This window comes from Calcarisporiella thermophila (genome assembly GCF_041956535.1).
Source record: "Calcarisporiella thermophila strain CBS 279.70 unplaced genomic scaffold VTP21scaffold_25, whole genome shotgun sequence".
Taxonomy (NCBI): domain Eukaryota; kingdom Fungi; phylum Calcarisporiellomycota; class Calcarisporiellomycetes; order Calcarisporiellales; family Calcarisporiellaceae; genus Calcarisporiella; species Calcarisporiella thermophila.
The window spans coordinates 32,059-54,571 of record NW_027192215.1 but is presented as its reverse complement, the minus strand read 5'-3'; the positions used below and the strand labels follow the sequence as shown (position 1 = coordinate 54,571).

At 39.3% G+C, this 22,513-nt stretch overlaps 15 protein-coding genes across 15 annotated transcripts; 7 read left to right on the top strand and 8 right to left on the bottom strand.

Moving 5' to 3' along the window:
* Positions 1 to 162: 162 nt before the first annotated feature.
* On the top strand, positions 163 to 1,649 carry VTP21DRAFT_6017 (uncharacterized protein; the record flags this gene model as incomplete). The annotated part of the gene is made up of 7 exons (XM_069396602.1): positions 163 to 288; positions 367 to 560; positions 623 to 749; positions 814 to 918; positions 979 to 1,097; positions 1,156 to 1,302; positions 1,364 to 1,649. 7 exons carry the CDS (start codon positions 163 to 165, stop codon positions 1,647 to 1,649), a joined length of 1,104 nt encoding a protein of 367 aa, XP_069247286.1.
* A 237-nt stretch (positions 1,650 to 1,886) lies between these two features.
* VTP21DRAFT_6016 (uncharacterized protein) lies at positions 1,887 to 3,461 on the bottom strand (the record flags this gene model as incomplete). The annotated part of the gene is made up of 5 exons (XM_069396601.1): positions 1,887 to 2,403; positions 2,470 to 2,537; positions 2,615 to 2,994; positions 3,068 to 3,349; positions 3,422 to 3,461. 5 exons carry the CDS (start codon positions 3,459 to 3,461, stop codon positions 1,887 to 1,889), a joined length of 1,287 nt encoding a protein of 428 aa, XP_069247285.1.
* Positions 3,462 to 3,670: 209 nt separating this feature from the next.
* On the bottom strand, positions 3,671 to 4,789 carry VTP21DRAFT_6015 (uncharacterized protein; the record flags this gene model as incomplete). Its single annotated transcript, XM_069396600.1, has 7 exons — positions 3,671 to 3,788; positions 3,853 to 4,138; positions 4,200 to 4,283; positions 4,344 to 4,350; positions 4,424 to 4,580; positions 4,644 to 4,683; positions 4,759 to 4,789. The coding sequence occupies 7 exons, from the start codon at positions 4,787 to 4,789 to the stop codon at positions 3,671 to 3,673; spliced, it is 723 nt and encodes a 240-aa protein (XP_069247284.1).
* A 550-nt stretch (positions 4,790 to 5,339) lies between these two features.
* Positions 5,340 to 5,711, top strand: VTP21DRAFT_6014 (uncharacterized protein; the record flags this gene model as incomplete). Its single annotated transcript, XM_069396599.1, has 1 exon — positions 5,340 to 5,711. The coding sequence occupies one exon, from the start codon at positions 5,340 to 5,342 to the stop codon at positions 5,709 to 5,711; it is 372 nt and encodes a 123-aa protein (XP_069247283.1).
* An 849-nt stretch (positions 5,712 to 6,560) lies between these two features.
* On the bottom strand, positions 6,561 to 7,113 carry VTP21DRAFT_6013 (uncharacterized protein; the record flags this gene model as incomplete). Its single annotated transcript, XM_069396598.1, has 2 exons — positions 6,561 to 6,650; positions 6,718 to 7,113. The coding sequence occupies 2 exons, from the start codon at positions 7,111 to 7,113 to the stop codon at positions 6,561 to 6,563; spliced, it is 486 nt and encodes a 161-aa protein (XP_069247282.1).
* A 1,004-nt stretch (positions 7,114 to 8,117) lies between these two features.
* Positions 8,118 to 8,475, bottom strand: VTP21DRAFT_6012 (uncharacterized protein; the record flags this gene model as incomplete). The annotated part of the gene is made up of 2 exons (XM_069396597.1): positions 8,118 to 8,238; positions 8,342 to 8,475. 2 exons carry the CDS (start codon positions 8,473 to 8,475, stop codon positions 8,118 to 8,120), a joined length of 255 nt encoding a protein of 84 aa, XP_069247281.1.
* Positions 8,476 to 8,822: 347 nt separating this feature from the next.
* Positions 8,823 to 9,766, top strand: VTP21DRAFT_6011 (uncharacterized protein; the record flags this gene model as incomplete). Its single annotated transcript, XM_069396596.1, has 3 exons — positions 8,823 to 8,912; positions 9,432 to 9,527; positions 9,602 to 9,766. 3 exons carry the CDS (start codon positions 8,823 to 8,825, stop codon positions 9,764 to 9,766), a joined length of 351 nt encoding a protein of 116 aa, XP_069247280.1.
* Positions 9,767 to 9,790: 24 nt separating this feature from the next.
* Positions 9,791 to 10,072, top strand: VTP21DRAFT_6010 (uncharacterized protein; the record flags this gene model as incomplete). The annotated part of the gene is made up of 1 exon (XM_069396595.1): positions 9,791 to 10,072. The coding sequence occupies one exon, from the start codon at positions 9,791 to 9,793 to the stop codon at positions 10,070 to 10,072; it is 282 nt and encodes a 93-aa protein (XP_069247279.1).
* An 87-nt stretch (positions 10,073 to 10,159) lies between these two features.
* On the bottom strand, positions 10,160 to 11,112 carry VTP21DRAFT_6009 (uncharacterized protein; the record flags this gene model as incomplete). Its single annotated transcript, XM_069396593.1, has 4 exons — positions 10,160 to 10,398; positions 10,459 to 10,510; positions 10,582 to 10,678; positions 10,748 to 11,112. 4 exons carry the CDS (start codon positions 11,110 to 11,112, stop codon positions 10,160 to 10,162), a joined length of 753 nt encoding a protein of 250 aa, XP_069247278.1.
* Positions 11,113 to 11,449: 337 nt separating this feature from the next.
* VTP21DRAFT_6008 (uncharacterized protein) lies at positions 11,450 to 13,601 on the top strand (the record flags this gene model as incomplete). Its single annotated transcript, XM_069396592.1, has 5 exons — positions 11,450 to 11,533; positions 11,640 to 12,060; positions 12,135 to 12,218; positions 12,319 to 12,701; positions 12,768 to 13,601. 5 exons carry the CDS (start codon positions 11,450 to 11,452, stop codon positions 13,599 to 13,601), a joined length of 1,806 nt encoding a protein of 601 aa, XP_069247277.1.
* A 155-nt stretch (positions 13,602 to 13,756) lies between these two features.
* VTP21DRAFT_6007 (uncharacterized protein) lies at positions 13,757 to 14,260 on the bottom strand (the record flags this gene model as incomplete). Its single annotated transcript, XM_069396591.1, has 1 exon — positions 13,757 to 14,260. The coding sequence occupies one exon, from the start codon at positions 14,258 to 14,260 to the stop codon at positions 13,757 to 13,759; it is 504 nt and encodes a 167-aa protein (XP_069247276.1).
* Positions 14,261 to 14,522: 262 nt separating this feature from the next.
* Positions 14,523 to 15,428, bottom strand: VTP21DRAFT_6006 (uncharacterized protein; the record flags this gene model as incomplete). Its single annotated transcript, XM_069396590.1, has 1 exon — positions 14,523 to 15,428. The coding sequence occupies one exon, from the start codon at positions 15,426 to 15,428 to the stop codon at positions 14,523 to 14,525; it is 906 nt and encodes a 301-aa protein (XP_069247275.1).
* Positions 15,429 to 16,414: 986 nt separating this feature from the next.
* On the top strand, positions 16,415 to 17,320 carry VTP21DRAFT_6005 (uncharacterized protein; the record flags this gene model as incomplete). Its single annotated transcript, XM_069396589.1, has 1 exon — positions 16,415 to 17,320. The coding sequence occupies one exon, from the start codon at positions 16,415 to 16,417 to the stop codon at positions 17,318 to 17,320; it is 906 nt and encodes a 301-aa protein (XP_069247274.1).
* A 498-nt stretch (positions 17,321 to 17,818) lies between these two features.
* VTP21DRAFT_6004 (uncharacterized protein) lies at positions 17,819 to 18,304 on the bottom strand (the record flags this gene model as incomplete). The annotated part of the gene is made up of 1 exon (XM_069396588.1): positions 17,819 to 18,304. One exon carries the CDS (start codon positions 18,302 to 18,304, stop codon positions 17,819 to 17,821), a length of 486 nt encoding a protein of 161 aa, XP_069247273.1.
* A 2,305-nt stretch (positions 18,305 to 20,609) lies between these two features.
* VTP21DRAFT_6003 (uncharacterized protein) lies at positions 20,610 to 22,142 on the top strand (the record flags this gene model as incomplete). Its single annotated transcript, XM_069396587.1, has 1 exon — positions 20,610 to 22,142. The coding sequence occupies one exon, from the start codon at positions 20,610 to 20,612 to the stop codon at positions 22,140 to 22,142; it is 1,533 nt and encodes a 510-aa protein (XP_069247272.1).
* Positions 22,143 to 22,513: the final 371 nt, after the last annotated feature.

Genomic DNA, 22,513 nt, shown 5'->3' with positions numbered 1-22,513 from the left:
GGTTAAGTAGGAAAGGGTAGTAAAAAAAAGACAATAGATATAAAACTCGAGCGTGAAATTTAGGGCATTCTTGTGATTGTCAGATTTTCAAACGTCACATTTCGTTTCTTTATTCGCTTATATTTGTCTTAGTGCTTTTCCTAGTACAGCGAGCGCGAACTTATGTCGGCATCATTTTTTTACCTTCAGACCGATTTTCCGGTCTATGGGGTGGAATTCACCCACCAAAACAAGTTGGTTGCGGCTGGCGGCGGCGGATATGGACACTCGGGGGTTCCGAACAAAATCGTGAGTTCTAGCTCCACGGCTTGTTAATTATATCTTTTGTATTTCGCGAATTCACATCTCTCCGAAAACCATTACCAGGCTGTATACAAAATTAAGCCCAGTGAAAAAGAATGCGAAAAAACACATGAGCATTCTTACCAAGGCGATGCACCCAATAGTCTGGCCACTCATCCGGATGTCCCTCAATTCATCACTGGAATTAACGAGAGTGAGAAGCAGGTGGTGAATGGAGATAACGAAAACTGCAAATTATTTGCGATTGGGGAAACAGAGTACGCATTTTCTATTTCTTTTTTGTGAAACCTGTTGGGTATTAAAACTATTGAATCCTCAGGATAACTCTTGGTACTAAATGCAAAACAGTCGAGTCCAATAAAATAGAGCATTATCAGCGTGTCGCGAGGTTCAGTGGAGATGGAAAAAAGATCGCTACCGGAACTTCCGAAGGAAAGGAAGGGAAGGTAATGCTATACATGTAGGAGTGTGGCAATTTTGCATATTTAATTTTACATATATTTCTCTTAGTTAATCGTTCTAAACTACCCTACTTTGGAACGTGCTTTTGACCCTGTTGATTTCGTTGACGAAGACGGTGTGATAGATGCATCTTTTGATCACACAAATAGACTGGTGAGTATTATTTTATTCTCTTTCATATATTGGCAGGTTTGGACTCATTATCTTAAATAGCTTGCTGCAACATCTAAAAAACGAATCAACATCCTTGACGTTAATACTGGCGAAAGTCTCCAAACGATACAGCGACCAGTTCTTGCTAAGTCAACCCTCTATGATTTTCGCGCATGCCGGTATGTCTTCTAAGACCCACTTGAGTCTATTGACTGACTAAGACTTGTTTATCTAAAGGTTTGGGCGAGGAGAAACAGAGGGCTATTTATATACAGTAGTATATAACAAAGGACATTCCAAGAGTTTCGTGTGCAAATGGGATGCACAAAAGTGGGATAAAGTAAAGCAACGCACCCTTGGTCCAATTACTGCCTTTGCTATCAGGTAATACTTGAAATCAACACCGCTTTAGCAAAAAAGAATGCTAAATACTGGATTTTATTAGTTATGATGGAAAGCTTCTCGGCTATGCAACTGCCGATTACTCCATTGGTCTCCTGGATGCGCAGACACTTCGGCCTCTCGTGCGAGTTCCCCGCGCGCATACATACATCATTACATCGCTATGCTTCAGTCGAGACGGTAGACTCCTAGTGAGTGGTGGAGCAGATGGCAAGTGTTGCGTTGTGCAGGTCCCAAGGGAGTTCCCGAATGATAAGACTCGTGTTTATCTAATCATTTTGACCCTACTTGCCGTGCTGCTGGCCTTGTTGCTGCAATTTTATCAATAAGACCTAAATTTTAGGTCTTATTGATAAAAGCTATTTAATAGCTTTCTAGGATGACTTAACAATGTATAATGCTCCCCTTTCGCGTTTTTCAAAAATATATTACAATAATAAATTAATTATTTGCTCCGTATATCCTGACCATATTTGACCGAGAATTTAATAAAAAAAATGGGTTTTACAATTTATTATTGATTTTGAATCTTTCAAAGTAAAAGCCAAAAAAAAAAATAAAGCATTTTAGGAACCCTCCAGCTCCTGCTCTGGTACCTCTCCCTCATCCTCCTCGGCATAGATGTTTCCTGCCATCTGCCACACCTGCAAAATATTGTCCTCAGCAACACTGGCCATGAGCCATGGTTCTGTACGGCTCCAGCTAATGTCGGGTACGCGATTGGTATGGCCGCCATGAACAAACAATAATTCCGGCGCCCCATCCTCCATGTCCTCAGGTGTTTGCTCTTCGCCAATCCGTGAAAGATCCCAAACATGTACTCGCCTGTCAGCAGAAGCAGATGCGAGAATAGTTTCATGATGCGGTGACCACTGGAGCTGGAGGATCTCGGATTTATGTTCCTCGAACGAGTGCAGCTTTAATTTTAGATTTCGGATATCCCAGAGTGCCACAGTTGCGTCCGCCGCGCCGGTAGCAAGAAGATATTCACAAGCAGGATTAAATGCCACAGAGTTTACAAAGTCTTTGTGAGCATGCGTTCCATGGGCGGCTTTATCCGAAGATTGGAGGCGTGTGTCCCATCTGTAAAATAGAGTAAAAGTTAGCATATATTGCATGCATTCATCATTTTCATGAAGATGAGCCTACATTAAAAGAAGCTGATCGTCACCGCACGATGCAAACAAGTTGTCATGTAATGGGTGCCAGCTGACGTCCTATTAATAATCCCGGCATAGGCATTTTCGATTGTTATGTTTGGTATACTTAAAAGAGCTGTCATTAGAATTTTTACCTCGACAATGTTTGAATGCCCTCGGTATGTCCGTATCGGATCAAGGGCGCGACTTTCACGTGAGTAACCTTTTATATCCCACTGGCATATAGTGGTGTCTTCGCTTGCTGACAAAACCATGCCCCTTTCCATCGGATGCCAAGAGAGTCCATATCCCTCACGAGTCTGTCCACGTAATACCACTTGTGGTTGGCAGGTATTAGTGGTAGGTTGGAGTGGATGTTTAGTGATATCGAAAACATATACATCTCCCGTCTTGGTTTTAGTAGCTATAAGGTTTGGATTTTGTGGCATGTATCGTGCGCGGTTTACTTCACCATCATGAGGAATACTCTGATAGATGGAAATGCGACACTCTGCTCCACCATATCCTCCTATTTCTGAGCGGATCGAATAATGATGAGCTCGATGTTTTGGATTAAATGCAAAGGCAATTGGATTCAAAAAACCTACCTCCACGATCTTCGTCATATTTTCTTGTCTCCAAACCCTTATTCTGATCCGGTAGGTGTACATGGGCAATTTTTAAGTAATTGGGAGGCTCAGGTGTGCCAGATGTATGCGTTCCCAAGATCAATCGTTGAACTGTATAATCTTTTCCTTCGGGGCGTTCTACATCGGGTAGCCATTCGCACGTAAGGGATGGCCACTCAAGAGCGTGTGAAACCACCAGATCATAAAGAAAAGGGGAATTTTTCTTCCAGATCTTGTATTCTTCGACGACCTGATTTTCTTCTTCAATGCCATTAAAAAAATTATTTTAATCGGTTGATTTTGAACACACACGATGTGAGAAATTAAAAATACCTTCTCCAGCATCAGGCTCAACCACCTCGTTTTCTGTCATTATTCTTGAATTTGTGATAAAATGAGATATGGGTTTGTTATAAAATGAATCGGGACGTCAGTTCAAGAGTTACGCGTAAATTGAATAAAAAAATATTGCAAAAAACTACAATCATAAACTAAAACGGTATTCTGAAATGCATCTGAAATTTGCATACAAGGATCATACTCTGTAAATTATACAATGTTGAAACGGGATAAGAGTTATGCTTATATAACATTGGTGATATCTCGGATAGGAGCTCGCCTCTTCCTTTCATAGTCTTTTCTTGCCATTCGAGGTTCCATTCCGAAGTTATCTGTGAAGGGATCACCTTGACGCAATTTGCTGATGATACAATTAAAAAGGTGGTTATGACTTTAACCATGAAAACAGATAACTGTGCCCATACCTTCGGATGTTTGGTAAAGCGTAATTAATTGCAGGCTTTCTTCGAGATCTATGGATGCTTCCTGACTGCTCATTTTCATTTCTATCGCTAATATCTTGCATAGATCCCAATCTATTGGGGGGTTGATCAAAAAATTGAGGTCGTGTGAGTTCATGCGGGTTTTCCGGAGCTTCCTCTCTAATTTCATTCCCTTCATCTCTTGTGTTTAGCTCTTCCTCCTCACTTATTGCAAATAATGTTGATTTTGAATCACGATTTCGAGGATCTGTGATTGAAGTCGGAGATACTATAGAATAAAAAAAATAAAAGGCAAATCGTTTTGATAAAAGCTAGTTTCGACTACCTACCTCTGTTAATATATCCATTTATCTCCTCAGGTACATCTGCAGCCGTTCGAGATATTGAGTTATTAGTTGCGCCAAAAGAAGACGCTTTAGTTCGAGATGTTGCAATGGAATTAAGCTGAGAGCACAATTGGGATATATGTATACATATCTCCTACAAACGACGCAAAGTGAACAATAATGAAGTCTAATTAATATCAGCGAACTACTAATTACAAAAAAATTACGTTAATATTTCTCATATCCTCATTCCTTGCCCCCTGAGCTCTCAAAGACTCTTCCCTCAGTCGTGAGATCTCTGCGCTCAAATCTATATTCTCCCGCATAAGTGCAGCACAACGCTGTTCAGTTTGCTTAAGCCTGTCGGCTAGTGAAGCATTTGCTCTGAAAAGGTAGAAATCAGTTTCAAGCAAGATCGATTCCCGAATTGAAATTTTCTACTTTTACTTTATGACATCGCGGTTTTGCTTCCGGTGTTTACGTACAACTATTAGAATTAGGAAGGGAAAATGTTTTTGATTAAATATATATTTTGGTACAGGTAAAATCACACCTCATTTACAATCATCATATTTTTCGCTGCGAAAATCCATTACTCACTTTATAGTTCATAAGAGTTTCGCGTTATCCCGTTAAAAAGCAATTTTAATTTAAATGTGACTCTTTTGTGACTAGCTCTATGTTTTCATATTCGAGACTTTTCAGTCATTGCTTTTCAAACGTCAGTTAGCACAAACAGAGGACATGGCATTATGAGCAACATTACGGATACAGAATTAAGATATCAACCAAATAGTAATAAGGTAATTTAGTATATTTACCCTTTGAGTTACTCCCCTTGGCAAATTGGCCTGAACTTTGACCATTGGCAAAAGGAACTTGAATCCGGGGAGTACGTGGAGGAGAATGAAGAAATCATAATTACTGGAAAGGTAAAATGAATGACCTCTTTTAAACAAAACATAAGCTTGATCGTTGTTTCATTCAAATTAGACAGAAAGAACGAACGATGTGACTACATTTACAGGAACAAGGTACAGTTCACACTTCCGTATTAAAAGTGTCATATTAAGACCATGTATTTTACTGGTAAAGCCTATTTATTCTATAGTGTCTTATTGAACGAAAATAGGCCTGTGTCGAATGATAGAGAAGGGCTTTCCAGCAGTTTTTACTCGTCCATGCATTCTGAGCTTAATCAACGAACTCGGAGTCGTAGTTGCAGTCGCAGCAGAAACGAATCCGAAGATGATAGTGACGCAAGTGTGGACTCGTTTGGTCGAGTGCGACGGCGTAGTAGATTCTCAGCTTACTATAAACGTGAGGCTAGCTCCTCGCGGTCCCGTTCTAGATCACTATCAAGCACTCGCTCGAGTTCTAGGTCTCCATCTCGGAGCTCTCGCAGGAGAAGAACACGCTCTCCCTCTCCCTGGAGATCAAGGAGACTGCTTTCCCGCTCCCCTCGAAGATCTGAACGGAGCTATGGGGATCTTCCGCCCAGAGCTCGAGAGGTGAGACATCGTGAACATGATAAGGAGAGTCGTTTCCAGGATGAAAATGTAAATATATGCCGAGTTTATTGATGGTTAGAATCATTAATTTATAACCATTTACTCTATTTTATATATATATATTGCCAGCCTTATCTGGCTGCAAGCAGATATTTGGATGTTGAATTTCATGCTACTAAGATTTATGTGGGTGACCTTCCAAACACCACCACCGATCGAGATCTTGAAGAGTTATTCTCGCAATTCGGAGAAGTAAGGAGTGTGCGGGTGATTGGTGGGAAAGAGTAAGTTTTTAGCTCTGTTTTGCTTCCATTATTCATTTCGTTCCAACTCTGAACTATTTGCATACATTGATATAGCGGAAAATATGGATTTATTAGGTTCAGCACGAAATTAGCAGCCCAAGAAGCAATTTTGCAGATGCATGGTACCGTTTTTGGTGGAAAGCAATTAGCGGTAAATCGTGCAAAAATTCCGGAGCGCAATCGGAATGGGTTTGGAAACACCCCTTGGACAGATGAGGATGGCATATTGGCAAAGCGGGAAGAGGGTATCGCAATAATACCCGGGAAAAATAGAGAAGCATTTGACCCAAGATCAAGAAATATCATTCGATATGACGATATATAATCGAATACACATCTGACTCGCATTTTATTTAAAGTAAAATATAAGAACACGTAGAAGAGCAATATGTTATTTTCTTCAAAAACAAATAATATGTACAGAATCAAGGCAAAATAATCGCACTCTTTTTGTAAAAAAATGTATCATAGGTAGCGTAATAATATAGTATATATATATAACTGTATAGAAGATATACGAAAATAAAAGTATTTAAATAACAGTTTAGTTAAATTCGCTGACGTTTTCTTCCCGGCAAATAGTCTTCGTCCCGCTCCTTTCTTGCTAAAAGAACATCTTCCTTATACTCGTAGTGGTACTAATGAGAAAATGTATATCAATAAGAGAGGAGAAAGAGATAAACACAGATGGGCGAGAGAAAATACCTGTTCAAATGCAAGTGATTCTCTTAGTAGTTCTAGTGTTTCAACGTCACTTTCCAGCGCACCCTCATAACTACTCCATTGGGGCGGCTCTTGATCACCACAACTCTTTTCTACTTCCCACTCTTTACTAGCATCGCCACAACTCATCCAATCTACCACTAAAGAGTCTCTTTCGGTACTCTCTAAGCCTCTATCCTCACTCTCAATTACAGGCACTATAAGTGAACTTCCGTTGCTTAAGGAGATGCGCAAGGAGCAGGCCACACGTTCAACAAACATTCGTGGGAGTAGCGATTGTGATTTGCGGGTTTCGTCAAAAGCGTGGAGTTTTTGCTCAGATATGCGTAGAAGATAATCAGCCCCCCAAGGCGAGAGGGATGTATAAATATCAGCCATGTAAAAAATGCTTTGGATGAATGAAGAGAAATGATTTTGTGAAAGGTTAGTGACAAGAATGAGTGGGAGGCGTGAAATATGATTAAGAATAGACGTGAAGGGAGAAATAAAGGTTAATATGGAGTATATATAGTATGTTATTAATATCCTTTTTTTTAGATTTTATATACACGATAAATAGAAAGTGAAAAGTTATGGCAAATCGTAAATATATTAGATCCGGATCTGATTTGTAAAATAAAAGAAATTCATAAAATGAAAAAGACGTTGGTGAATCACAAAAATTGTAAAATTTCAATCGTTATAATTCAGAGCAAACAAATTCATTAATGTAGGTCCGAATGCTCGGGCCACAGAAAGAGACAAGGATGATGAAAAGATTAAAAGTGACTCTGTTGGTGTAAATGTAAAAAGAAAAATAGAAAAAAATTACGATTCAAGATTACGTCATGAAACCAAGCCACTTTTCCATACTCCGACAGTCCATGTGATTATTTTCTCTTCTGATCGCTATGTATATAAAAAATTTCTAGCTCAATAACAACCATGTTTTAATATTGATAATATCTTTCTGATATACGTTAGGTAAAACCAGCCGTAATGGAGCGTGTGTCTATTAAATATGATGAAAAGGGATCAATATATCAGTTAAATAAATAACCTAACTATAACTTAGTTTCAACCAGCAAGATAATATTGTTTTCATGGCAGAACTCGCAAAATAATAAATGCATATACTGATAAGTGAATCTCGACTCAATCATGTTGATTATGGAGCGTTTTCGAATGCCAATGGTTTGAAATTTTACAAACCAGACATGTTTATTCTGTCAAGTGAAAATTGCAAATATCAAGATGGTATGTTATGAAGAAGGTAGCGTAATCAAACGATGAGATTGCTGGATCTTAAGAAGTATTGGAGAAAATCGGAAAATGCGTGAAAAGGAAGGGGCAAAATTACAGAATTTGAAAATAAACCCGAGTAAATAATGAAATAACGATTGTCAAGTGACTACACAACACCCGATAGCAGCCTGTGGCACGAATGGATCCTCGCCTCGGCCCAGTGGTCCCCAAACTGAAGGTACAAGAGGGTCGCGTGTTGAACTGCAGTACTTTATTAGTCTGTATATAAATCATATGTCAGTCCTCACATCTCATGGTTTCATTTTATACCAATAGTGACGAGGATTAAAGCTCTCGCGGATACTATTGGCATTCTACTTACGATTCACTTGCCTCTGACACTCGAATCCGTGGTAACTCGTGATATTCTCGCAGCCGTTGAATATGCTCCTGCATCTTGCGTAACTTGCTCTCGGAAACATGGTTCATAGCAGGTTTTCTTCGCGTAGCTGTCATACTCCGAGATGTGTTCTATATGAGCTTTGGAATGCGGGTGTGGGTTAAGCGATATTGAGAAAAAGGAGAAAGAAAACGAAAGAGAGGGACGTGTGTCCAGTGTTACAAAGGTGATTCGAAATTGTTTCAGATCAATATAGGAACATGCATGTATTTAATTAATAAAACAAGACATTGTTTGTTTGTTTTGCTTTGCCTGACAAACGGTGCAGTTTTGTTTTATGGAAGCATTCATTTTTTTTTATACTAAAACGTTTTCTTTTTTTTCAGCTCTTTTATTTCCGCCTGCTTTTATCCTTGCAAGGCTCAGCGTGTACAGCCTTGTCCAAGGATCCGTTATCAAATTTATGGCTGTGGTCCCTAAGCAGGTCGATTATTCCCTGGAAAAATCCCGCAATCTAAAATACAATTATAACGAAATTCCAGAAGAATTAAAAGTTAGATGCCAAGCCATTTTTGTCCGTGGTCTTTCCCCTCCATCTCCCCCACTATGCTAAATCAAAAGAGATAAAGATGCGTAGTGTGAGGAATGATCACAAGCAATCGATCCTGTTCAACCGGCTGTGCTGGTGCGGTCGAGGACAGGAAGGCGGATAATGTGAAGAGGGTGAAAAATGTAGCTCACTAGATACAAGAATCAAAAAACCCTCTTTCGAATAAGCTCTTGGGAGGACAAAATTTTCAGATTTATTCTATAAGCAATTTGCGTCTGACATCATCGGTTTTATATAAACACATCCCAATTTCTTGACTTTATCAAAGTTTACCATTTTTTTGTTTCTAATTTTCTCAAATTTCTCTCTGTAAAGAAAACTCTTCACGATGAATCTCACTATACATTAGACGGTTGAATACGCTTGCTTTTGCCCTCCTTTTTCCACCTTTGCATCTTTTTGCTTTATCTCGAATTGTATTATATTCTCTATAATACTCTTCTATTCCTTTCATCATTCCAGTTCGAAGTGCAAAGGAAATTAGATATTCGAGTATATTATAAAGTACTTATCATCAATACCTTCCATTCCTTATCCGGTGCATTATTTTCCATAGTTGTAAATTTCGCTCATCCTTTGCTGATGTTTAGTAGTCATTGATTTTTTTTTCCGTTCCATTTTTGTCTTGTTAGAGTTTGAAATTCAACTCAAGTGAATGTCGGGCTATCTTCCTCAGCGGCTCGATAAGTCAAAGCAGCCATGCCAGGCGAAGAATGTACGATTCAGCCGGTTTGAACGCATTCATTCTACCTTTGGAGCCAACGATTACGATCGCAGTCCAATTTACCAGTCAGTGAATGGGCACCAAACTGGTGCTCCTAATGCACCGCAGATGGCACCACCACATCATGCCGGAGTACCATACCACTACCATTATCAGTAACTCGTATTGGATATTTTGGCACTGGAGAGATTGCGGGCTAGATTTCTCACACTTTTTTATACCTTTTTCTTTATTTCCTCTTGTTTTTTCCACTATATTCTACATGATCCCCCCCCTCATTTTTTTTTTTCATTTGTTATCGATGTGTATATTAACGAAAGATGAAGGCAAATCCTTATCTTCTAGATATGAGATGTTTTTTCTTATTTATTCTATATAAGCTGATAATAAATCTACATATACACAATATAAATTGGAGTCTGAGTGAGAATAAGGGCTCAACAGATAGAGCAACATATGCAGGGGCTTATTTTCTTGCAGCTCTGCGAATCCGGTCTACAAAGTCTTGTACTGTGGAACCTCCACGACAATTTTGCCATTTGCCAGAATCAACCATGCAGTCATACTCGTTGTCGATGAATACGGTGCATGAATAGCGGACTCCTTTATCAATGACGAATTGCATGGATTTTTTGAAGAGTTCCTTTCCACGTGGAGAGAGAGTGCAATCGCGGACAGGTCCATAAGAATAACCCATTCTCTCAGCTAGCGGAAAATATATAAAGTAAGTATTAGGAGTAAAACAAGCTATAAGGAATGGTTTACAGCAATTGCGTGGAATCTCGTCTGTCGTGCCGATTAATTCACGCTGCTCATTCTAAGATCAATTGAATAGAGTCAACCCTAGACTATTCAAGATAGCACACACAAGAAGACATATCTAACTACCATGCACCTAACAAAATTAAGCCAGTTGGCTTTAGGACACGAATCGTGAAAGCACAGCTCTTGTATATTGCCCAGACACTCTGTGTCTCCGTGTAAGCTAAGATTGAAAATATTTATTCAGCCCCAGCAGGTGTGTGCATACCAACAAAATTAACATGTCAAATACCACGCGCCCCCGAATGGCCTGCTTTCGTCGGGCACCGCGATATAACGCAGATTAAGCTCTACCGGAACATCCGAACTCTCTATGACTTTAGAGAAAGTTGCCTCACACAACGCAGCATCGGGACATTTTGACATGACAAAGAGATCGACAGGTATTCTACGGTCTTGAAAAACCTGTTGATTCAAAAGCGTCAGCTGTGACCTTAACAATGCCAGCCATAGATTAAGGTCGAACGCGCAAGCAGTGGTTGCGAAAAAGGCTATTACGCCAAGTAGTAGCAGTCTCATAATGTATAGCAAGGAGGGAATGGAGAAGAGGGAAAAGTTTTCGGGAGGCTTTAATGAAAAATAATTAAGACACACCATGTTCGTATACTCAATATATAAACTAGATATTTCAAGGGCCTAAAGAGAAAAAAAAAAAATTCTCAGGGGCAAGAGTAAAAAGGAAAACCAGGAGTTTCAGGGGAAAAACATTATTAAAAATCGATCGAAAGGCATATGCAAATATAAGGCAAATTGTGTGACTAGAAATTAAAATAGCATAGGATTCTCTAGGCTACCTCCTCTTGTCATCATTTTAACACTTCATATCTAGACACTTAGATAGTTATTCTTCCTTCCTTTATAATCTGCTTTTGTTCCCTTTTTATTCATCCCTCCAGTTCCTTAATTTTAGAGCCGCTGTCCAATTGTTCCCTAAATGCTCCATAGATCATGGCTTCTAGGATTGTGTCTGTTCTCTGCCCTATGCAGTACCGTAGTGTCCGAGAGTATATTGGATACAGTAAGCTTTGCACATTATGCTCTCTCTATTGGCTATTATGTTTGAATATAAAACTCCTTAGTTTATTAAATAACTAATTCCATTTCGCACTTTTATTTTGGAACAGAATTCTGCAAATGTTAAATTTGTTCGATTTAATAAACGCAGCCCCCTTCCTGAAAACCCACAGACCCTTACACCATCACCATCATCAGATGCCTCAATTGAAGACCATAATATTGCCGCCGACATCGTTGTTGATGTTCTCGAGGAGGTGAGGCATAATGCGGATCGCTTAGAAAACGATTTGAGGAGAAACAATCATTTGCCTAGTCCTCATTCGCCAGTCCTTGAAACTGTGGTAAAAATTACTGATGATGACGAAGCTGAAGATGCTGATGAAAGTGAGGCAGAAAAAGGGATTGAGGGTGGGAAACGAAGGGAAGAGACAGATGAGGAAAAGCTTAAAAAAGTAGTAACACTTATAGACCAGGAGAATAACCAATATATTCTGACTCGACCTTTTGATACCACTGTTATATATGAAGGTATTATAGTTCTATCAATTCGATAGGGTTATCCATACGCTTATTATGATGTCATCTGAATATGTGCCAAATAGATATACGCTTCCTTCATGATTTAATTTTAATATTTATCGTGAGTTTTTTCCTGGGGTGTTTGTTTCATTCCATTGGGTTGCCAGGTAATGACAGTGTTGTGGCTCTCTTTAATCGATATTATTTCATAACGAGTAAATTTCGGTACATCTCGGTGTATTGTTCTTTTTCTATCATGACTTATAGCGTTTTTTGGTTATATTCTCTCTGGCTGCATTCTTGGACCCGCTGGCTTCAATGTCATCAAAGAGATTATTCAAGTGGAATCTCTGGCGCAGCTTGGTGTTATTCTCATTGTATTTGTACTGGGCCTCGAGTTCTCCTTTGATAAAATCCGAGCTATGTGGCGCATTGCCCTTGGGGGTGCTCTGCTAATTCTCTTTCTCAGTATTGCCTGCTTTGTCATCGGTGGAATGATACTTGGTTCAAGCTTAAAGGAGGCAGTATTCGTAGGAGCATGTATATCCCTCTCAAGCACTGCCGTGGTAGTCAAATCGGTACGAGCAGATGATTTGGAACCGCTCTATGGCTTGCTTGTAATGCAGGATGTTTTGCTGGGGCTAATGCTGGTAACTCCTTATTTCCTACTATATATATATATATATCGAAACCACTGAAAATGTTAATTGATTTAGGCAGTGACTCCGGCTCTCTCCAAACCTGGGCTCGCTATCTTTCTTGCCATTGGCAAGCTAGCTGGGTCCATCTTGGTCTTCGGAGCAGTCAGCTATCTTCTCTACCGCCTATTTATGGTATCAAAATTATTCAAGCGCTTGCATGCAAGCCACGAGCTCCTGTTACTTGGATACTTGTGTCTATGCCTCACGATGTTGCTCATCTCAGAGCTTTTGGGAGTGGGGATGGAGCTTGGATGCTTTGTTGCAGGTGTCATTCTCCGCTCTCGCCGTGCCAATTTCGAGGTGGCAGTATCAATGATGGAGCCCGTACGCGACGTATTTGCGTGTCTTTTCTTTGCATCCATAGGACTGCATGTATACCCATCTTTCCTTGTTGACACCAGTTTACTGCTTATTACCTTGACTGCAGCGGTAATTGGTTTCAAATACATGATTACCTCAATCGTGCTTGTCCTCTTCCGGTTTGAGCTACAGCAATCGTCCACTATGGCGATTGGGCTTGCTCAGATCAGCGAATTCGGATTTGTGTTGGCATCACGGGCAAAACAGCTGGGCGTGATCACGCGAGAAGTCTATTATCTGCTGATTGCAGTGACCTCCCTCACTCTTATTGCTGCGCCATTACTATGGAAGCTTATTCGGAAACGGAGAGGGGATCATGCGACGCTAGCTGGAAAGAGGGTAGACGGTGCAATGGAAGAAACAAGCGGGAATATAGATAAGGTGGTAGATTCGCTTAACTTTTTCCATTCACGCCTTCGGAGTGACTCGGTGCCACTCATGATCACTATACCTTACAACGGGTTGGATAACAGCGGTAAGAGTGAATAAGCAATTTTTTTGGAGGGATTGATGAAATATTCTTATAGAGAAAACTCATAATTTACTACGTGTCTTGTGCTCTTTGTATTATCATAAATTTGATTTCATAATATATAAAACATTCTTTATTTTGCTGAAATGGATAAGGTATTTTGAACCTCAATTCATTCCGATTCAGCTGTTAGTTTTTTAAGCCTGTCCCATGCTATCGCCATCATTTCCTCCAGTCCTTTATTTAATTCCTCATCCCGAGTATTCTTTAGTCTTTCCTCCAACACGGGTATTATTTCTTTACGCGCTCTGCCCGCTACAAAAACCACAAATCGGAAGCCGAACTTTTGCTCATACAAATCATTCAGATCATGAAGTTTAGCATTGGTAGCCGGATCATCACCACCAGTTGACTGTTCCTTTTTGGAAAGTGCAGAGAGACCTTGTTTTGCAGCACCTATGCGAGGATGTGCATTAATTATTTCCAGACGGTCATCAAAAGGTAGATTTTTGGTCAATTCCGTTGCGGTATTTAGAAAAACATCGTAAGAGGAGTACGGACGGCGAGCGAAAAGATGATTTGCAAGCGTAGGCGTAGGTTCAAAAAGAAGCGAAGTGGTTCGTGTGAAATCCTCAATAGGAAGAGTATTGAGTTGATCGATGGTAGGCAGTGTCATTATTAAATTAAACCGCAATTAGTGTGGGGAACGAAATGGCAAACTCGACTTATTGGGTTCAAACTGCTTAGACCTTTAGGAAATTTTAAATTATTTGAAAGGTATATTGATCGGATTGATAGGACAAAGTGCTAATCACATGTTCTATTATTTGCCGAAAATAAACAAAATATTCAATAGAAACGTCTCTAGCATGTCGAAAATAAGAATAAATATAGGTATATCAAAAAGGAGAGTGCGAAAAAAGAGCCAGCGATGTTGGCTATGCCTGTCCATATAACTTTGTAACAAAATCAATTAGCCTGTCCCATTTCCATTTGCTCTCTCCCGAATTGAGCTCTTCATTATCATTCTTCCAGTGATCGAGCGACCCGTCTCCGGCGAATAAACATAGCATTTTCTCAAATGAAAAGCTCTCATCGATACTTTGCTCCTGCTCTTTCACGGAGACGTATTTTCGCTCGATTTTATCGGCGATAGCATTCTCAAAATAGCTGCATGCCTCGTCAAGTGTAATAGTGTCGCCTCCGATAGAAAGCTCTCGGTTTGCAAACTTTATATGCTTTACAGATTCCGCAACGCAACGACCTATGTCACGGTGCGAGGTGAAACTCACTTTTTGCTTACCATCCCCAACAATGGTCCATTGGCGCGAATCGGTATCAAATCCGAACCATGGGCCGAAGGTCCCCTCCATGAAGAAGCCAACATAGAATGTAGTATACTCAATTCCACTCTCCTTAACTAAATTGAGATGCTTTTCTTTGTCGTGCAATTCATGATGCGCCGAATTTTGGTAGCGCAATTTCCCAGGGCGGGGGTCAGTACCAAATTCATTTGGTATATAGCGCTTCACTCCAGCTGCCTTTGCAGCTCTCAAAATTTCATTTGCAACCTTGAGTGTATCTTCTCTGTTGTATCCAAAAGTATTGATCACCACATCGGAATACGCCAATGCGCTCTTCAAATCTTCTTGCTTAAAGTAGTTCTCGATCTCGACAATAGTTGCGCCAAGCTTCTTCAGCGCCTTAGCTGCCTCAGACTGAGATGACCGTGTTAAAACGCGAACCTCTGAAAATGCTCCTGTGTCGAGAAGTCCTCGAACGATGGCAGAGCCTAAGCCACCAGTTCCACCAACAACAGTAATATTGCGATAATTGGTTGCCATTATAAAAATGAGTAAGTTACGATTATGTCAAGATATCTATTGTTCATTTATATAGGCAATCCGAAGATTACATCATGTACCCAATATAGTAAATTTTATATAATTTATTTAAGGCCGACTTATGTTATTAATAAGCATAATATGAGAACATTGTTAACGTTACAGTATCGAAATCAAAGAATTCAAAATATTCACTCTAGTAATTGACAAAAGATTACCACAGTATTCTATCCTGAAATTCTTTAATGATATTTCTTTTTAATTTTTTAAAATGTAGCATGGGCAAGCTCAAATGGTCGAGTTTGGCGACGGAAAACCTATCCTATATACCTTGCTTGGAACCTCTTAAACGTAAAGAAAATAGTATTCGGTTTTAGAAACGGTTGAAGCGGGGTAATCCAGATCTACAGTTTGAACCGGATTAGTAAAATGGCTCAATTAGATTTCAAATTGCCACGTAATAGGAGCTACAACATGGGTCTTTTCTTGGCTCCGAAGAGTTTTTACACTCTAGGCAATAGATAAGGAGCGTGGGAGTGTTGATATTTTTGAAAAAAAGCAATCATCTTATTTCTAGAATAGAAGCCAAGAAGACCAGGTTATTGATAAAAATCAGTAGTTCGCAGGAAGTTGAATTTAAAATTATATATTTATATATTGAATTATTTTATAAACCGGTAGTTATAACGATGGTTATATCTTTCAGTTTTGCAGAAATGACTTAATGACACTTTGCTATCAAAATAATGGGTGCATTTTATTAGAGACGTTGTGATCTCTGCGGAATATTATATCTGGAACTCTACAATACCCTTAACAATCCATAACCCTCGCAAATTTAGATGTTTCAAATGTAATGCATTATTAATTCTTGCATTATTAATATATGATGGTATTTAAGAGCATTCTCAGAGACAAAAAAAAGTTGAAGCAAGCTTGGACAATTGATTTTTGAATCTTTCTCTCCTGTTTACTTTATATTAGCAATGGCAACCAATTATCGCAATATTACTGTTGTTGGTGGAACTGGTGGCTTAGGCTCTGCCATCGTTCGAGGACTTCTCGACACAGGAGCATTTTCAGAGGTTCGCGTTTTAACACGGTCATCTCAGTCTGAGGCAGCTAAGGCGCTGAAGAAGCTTGGCGCAACTATTGTCGAGATCAAAAATTATAATGACCAGAATGCATTGCAAAATGCGCTGGCCAATACCGATGTATTGATCAACACGCTTGGCTTCAAAAGTGTCGATGCACCTAAAATATTATCTGAAATCTTGAAAGCAGCAAAAGCAACTGGTGTAAAGCGCTATCTCCCAAGTGAGTTCGGAATGAATCATAGCCCAGGCAAATTGCGTTACAATATTCCAGTACATACCGAATGGGATGACAAGAATGCACACTTGGAGGATGTAAAAGCGAGTAAAATTGAATATACTGCCTTTTTCATTGGCCTCTTCATGGAAGAAAGCTTTGGTCCATGGTTCGGATTTGATACCGATTCGCGCCAATGGACCATTGTTGGGGATGGTGAACAAAAGGTTAGTTTCACGTCATATCGGGATGTAGGCCGTTGCGTTGCTGAATCTGTGCAGCATACAAAGTTTGCAAATCGAGAGCTAGTAATCACTGGTGATAATATTACACTCAACGAAGCGTGCAGTTTATTTGAAAAGGCTATTTCCGATAAGATTGAACGAAAATACGTCTCCGTAAAAGATCAAGAGCGAGCCACTAATGCCGACTTCTCGTTCGAGAAAAACCTGTGCATTTGTATGGGAAATGGGTCACTTGATCATTCAGAGAATGATAATGAAGTTCTCAATCCGGGGCAGAGCAAATGGAAATGGGATAAGCTTAGCGACTTTTTGCTGAAGAAATACGGAAAGAAATGACCTTTTTTATGCCTCTACAAAATTTTCAATGTAATTAATGCTACCATACAATAAATGTCAGATATTATACTATAATCTTTATTTGCAAATCTGAGAATCCACTTGACATACTATAAAAAAGGAATACGGACCGATAATTGACAAGTCTTTCTTAATATTATTAAAATCTCATAAATATATTATATTAAAATCACAATTAAACTCAAATTTCAAGACAAAACATATCAACCTTAATAGCTGCCACGAAGTTGCAAAACTCTAAGAATTTTCTTGAGAGAATACATTAATGTTGTCAAATTAAGTAATCCGACCAATTAGTATACAGGATTCTTGGAGAGATAGATTGATGTGTATTCATTTATTTAGATGGATTTATATAGGCCTTTAGCTTAATATAGACACTGTTTACATAAAGCTCACTTTATACGTGTATAATATTTTATGCGCGTACTACTTGGAAAGTTATATTAAAGATCGAGCTTGTTGAGTGTAACTGCATTATTTGCAGTTGAATTTCCTTTTCGCAAGTTCATTGCAAACATCGGAAGGGGCAACAGCAGTAGCTTCCGCAGTAGCAATGGCATTAGCATCAGTTCCTGCAATATCAGCCGCATTTTTGGCTCTAGCGGTAGCAATAGCAGCAGGCTGGCCTTTTTTCCCAGAATGTTTATTGTCGTTAAACATCTTCCCAATCTCTATTATCTCTTTTTCAGAGAAAACCTCTTTCAGCTGGTCTAGTCTACTGCGAATAAGTTCAGGGAGTTCCTTAATGTGAACATCTGAGGATGACTCTGATAGAGGGGGAAGTGTTGTGTTTCCCACTTCAACTCTCGCAGTTTCTGAATTTTCGATGCTGGTTGCACTAGCTGTAGCCCAAGCCTTGTTCCCCGGGGTCTCTTTTCCAGAGACAGGTGGTGCGCCTTGAACCTGCGTGCAGGCAATGATTGCCAACAGAATCAAACTAGTAATGGAAGTAGATTTCATGCTGAGGATAATGAAATTGATGACTGAATTCTGGCTACAGATGTTTGTATTTTTATATTCCTCCAAAATCTATTCAAAAGTATATATTTAGCAAACTCGAGGCATGGCTTTTAATGTAAACATTTCTTTATTCCAACAACTGATAGTATTATTTTTATTCACTAATGTCTCGATCCATATAGTGAAAACAACTTAGTATGACGTATAGCATTATATTTTGGCATTCTAGAGGCATTTAAAAAAAGCTTAGCAAACAGGGTTTTCGATGAAACATTTCCGTTACACTTCAATAGTAAAGAAATAAAAGAAAATTGTAGACACTGTATATTATAACTTCGTTAAGGGATGTGATTTCTATTAATATTTCATCTGGGATTATTTTAAATCCAGGAATATCTACTTACTATCTCACAAGCTAGACTGCTTTGTTATTGGTGATGTGGCCTATATAATGTTTATGAGAGTCGCACCCGCCTTTACAGCCAATGACTATTCAGTTACTGAATCTATTTTTTAACAGTGTCTAGGCCTCGCCAAGAAATTTAGGAATGTGGCTATGTACTTTTGATATCAATTGAATGGGTTTATACATAGTGCTATTATTATATAAAATTAAAGCATAATGCTATAAATTTAAGCATCTTTTCTTGAACAATCTGGTGAATTGAGTCATTGGTATTTTGATAGTGGAAAAAATAAAACGGGAATAGCGGAAAAGAGTAAAGAAAGCTTAGATTTCGAATAGCTTTCCCTATCTCTAGCTCTGAGATAATCATTTTTCCAGAACGTTCCTGTCCGAGCAGATATTTTACGTTTGCGAATTGTAGTGGTAACCCAAAGCTTGTAAATATTCAAGATGAGATGTGCACGTTGAATATTCTTTATGTATATGGGAATTTGGTTAACATGTCATGTGTACAAAATGTAAAAGGAGAACCGTGGATTTTATTTTACAAATAATGGCAATTGTTATTCTACCCAACCCGAAATCTAGAGTAGGACGTAAAAGTCTTTAGTTGCTGAATTCCAACTTAGCTAGATTTTATGGAATAAGGTCGAGGAGAAGGCTGAGCAGATAAAAATGTGCTTAAATCTAAGTTGTTGATCCTACTTTAAAACTAAACAACTATACAATAAACAATTGATATTGTTTCACTGGCGTCTTTCTTAGGATTATCGATTTCAGTATTCGCCGCAGAGTAACAGAAAATCATATATGTAGAGAGTGAGAAGTGATGATCCAATTTTCACACGATGGGAAGGAAATACCGAACTAAGCGTTGGCTTACTCGTTCGTCGTAATTAACTCTAAATTAACATACCATTCGCAAAAGTAACACAACATAAATAGCGGATAATCCTAATAGGTTTTCAGCTATTGGTTTAAATTTAACGTACTCTATCTGCCCATCCTAGGCATCTTTAATCCATTTACGCAAGCTCACCGTGATTGTGCAATTGTTTATCTTACAATCGCACAATTCTACCAGAACAGAAACGGGATAGAAACGGGATAGAATCGGGATAGAAAATTAGTAGCCATTAATATTTCTACCAATCCAAACTATGATGTTCTTCAATGATTATGAGGCGCGGACACTTTAAGCTCTTTTCATCTTGTGCAAGTTGCCTCAAGGAATGGAAAAGCCTAAGATTTGTTGACGGTTAGCTCAATTTTTCCTAGCTGGCTTTTCGCGTCATCACGAGGACTGGTGTGTAAGGTTACACCTAGCCAAAACTTTGCGAGAAACTTTTGCAGCTTACTGGGACAAAGCTTCGAAGATCACGAGGAAAGTAGTAAATAAACCAGTTAATAATCAGGGAAGTAAAACCATGTACCGGTTATTAAACACATCTTCGGGACAATATAATAGAATATTGCAATAAAAGTAAGTTGATTTGAATATCTCTATGCTGTTAAAATCAGTATATATGTTCAAACTCTGAACTTCGAGCTCAGAAATTACGTTAGTATAGGTTTGAATTGCGTTGAATTGAGAAACACCGAATACTGTCGTACAGAAGCACAGACTTGCGAAAAAAAAATCGAGAGAGAGGAAATATAATCGAACAGTTGGAGTCAGTTGGAAAATAAAACGCATATAAATATCAAGCTCGGCGCTCTACCAGCTAAGTTTATTCAACTCTAGTCATCTAATTGCCCTTCTTTTCTCTAATTTTCCCTTTCCTCTCTTTCCCTCTTTAATTGATTTTCTATTTTCGTTTTAATCTTTACCTTCCTTTTCTCTTCTCTTTAATTCTTCTTTCACCCCCCTCCTCATAATATTCCTCAACCTAGCTAAACATGAAGGTTTCCTTCCTTGTTGCTACCCTCCTTGTTACTCTTGTGGCTGCAGAGCCTAAACATAACCACAAAGAAGTTGCTTCTTTCCACCATAATCAAGGCAATACCAAATGGCTCGTTGACAAAATCAAGCTCAACAACTTGTTGAAGCATGCTGAGAAACTGAATGGCTTCGCCAAGAAACACCAAAATACTCGTGCCTTCAGTACCGAAGGCCACAAGCTTACCATCAAGTACATCCAGGAGATCACCAAGAAAGCTGGCTACAAGGTTAAGCTCCAGCCCTTCACTGCGCGATTCTCGCACACCGTCTCGCAAAAGCTGACTGTGCTCGGAGATAAAAAAAAGAACATTGATATCCCAATATTTGCCATGACCAACTCGGCTAGCACCCCTAAGAAGGGAGTCACTGCTGAATTTGCTGTAGTTCCTGATGTTGCCGGAGAAAAGGGCACCACTGGCTGTGAGGATGGTGACTACAAGGATGTGAATGTCAAGGGTAAGATTGCCTTGATTGAGCGTGGTGGATGTTCTTTCAACAACAAGTCGTTGATTGCCGGCAAGCATGGAGCTATTGGGGTTGTAGTATTCAACAATGTTCCTAATGAGCCTGTTCGTGGAACATTGGGTAATGAGAATATTAGCAAGATCCCCACTGGAGGTATCACTCAGGAGAGCGGCAAGCAATTGATCGAGTTGAGCAAATCCAAGAAGGTGAAATTGAACTTGAACCTTGTCCAGATCAACGAGGACCGCAAGACCTACAACGTCATTGCCGAGACTAAACATGGTGACCCGAATAACGTGGTAGTTGTTGGAGCACACTCTGACTCCGTTGTGGATGGCCCTGGACTTAACGACAACGGTTCTGGTTCTATTGCCCTCCTTGAGGTTGCTTACCAAATGCGCAATGCTAAACCCAAAAACAAGGTGCGCTTTATCTGGTTCTCCGCTGAAGAATTCGGACTCTTGGGCTCTGAGCACTATGTCAAACAACTAAGCAAGGAAGAAATCAAGAAGATTGCAGTGATGTTGAACTTCGATATGATTGCTTCACCCAACTACAGAATCAACGTGTACAATGGCGATAGTGACAATACCCCTCTTCCTCCTGGCTCCGAAAAAGTGACTCAATTGTTTGTGGACTATTTCAAGAAGAACAAGATCGCCTATGTTGCCGACAAATTCCCCTACAGCCGTTCTGATGTAGGACCCTTCGCTGCTGCCGGTATTCCCTCTGGTGGTGTTGATACAGGAGCTGAGGGCAAGAAGTCCAAGGAAGAGGAGAAACTATTTGGCGGCAAGGCTGGCGAAGCTTATGACAAGTGCTACCATGCTGCTTGCGACAACATCAAGAATCTTAACAAGAAAGCATTCATTACTAATGCCAAGGCTATTGCACACGGAATTGCCTACTACCAAAAGGATGTTTCCAGCGTCAGAAATCCCAAGGTGAAGCGCGATTTTGTTGCCCGTGCTGCTGACAAAGAGCACACTCACAGCGGTGACGGTTGCGCCCCAGCTCGCGAGTAGATTAACGACCACTAAAGTCGGTATTTATTTAATGTATACCACTATTTATTATGATTACATATAGATATATTAATTTATGTAATCTCTTAATTTCTCCAAAAAAGAGAGTCTTACTCTCGGTAATCACTTTCTTTTGTTGTAATTACTTTTTTGTAATCATTGGATACTATTAAACTCTATAATTTACAACCATCACCATTCTTAGAAAGCTTGCAAAAAATATTTTTTAAAGTTATTTGAATTTATAAACTTCAAACTAATAGATAGCTGCATGAAAAAGCTATCAGTCTTGCAGTTAATTGTTAAAAGGTTTGATGCAGAGGTTTTTTCTGTAGTGAATTCTGTAAGGAAATGAACTTAGCCAAGTTCAA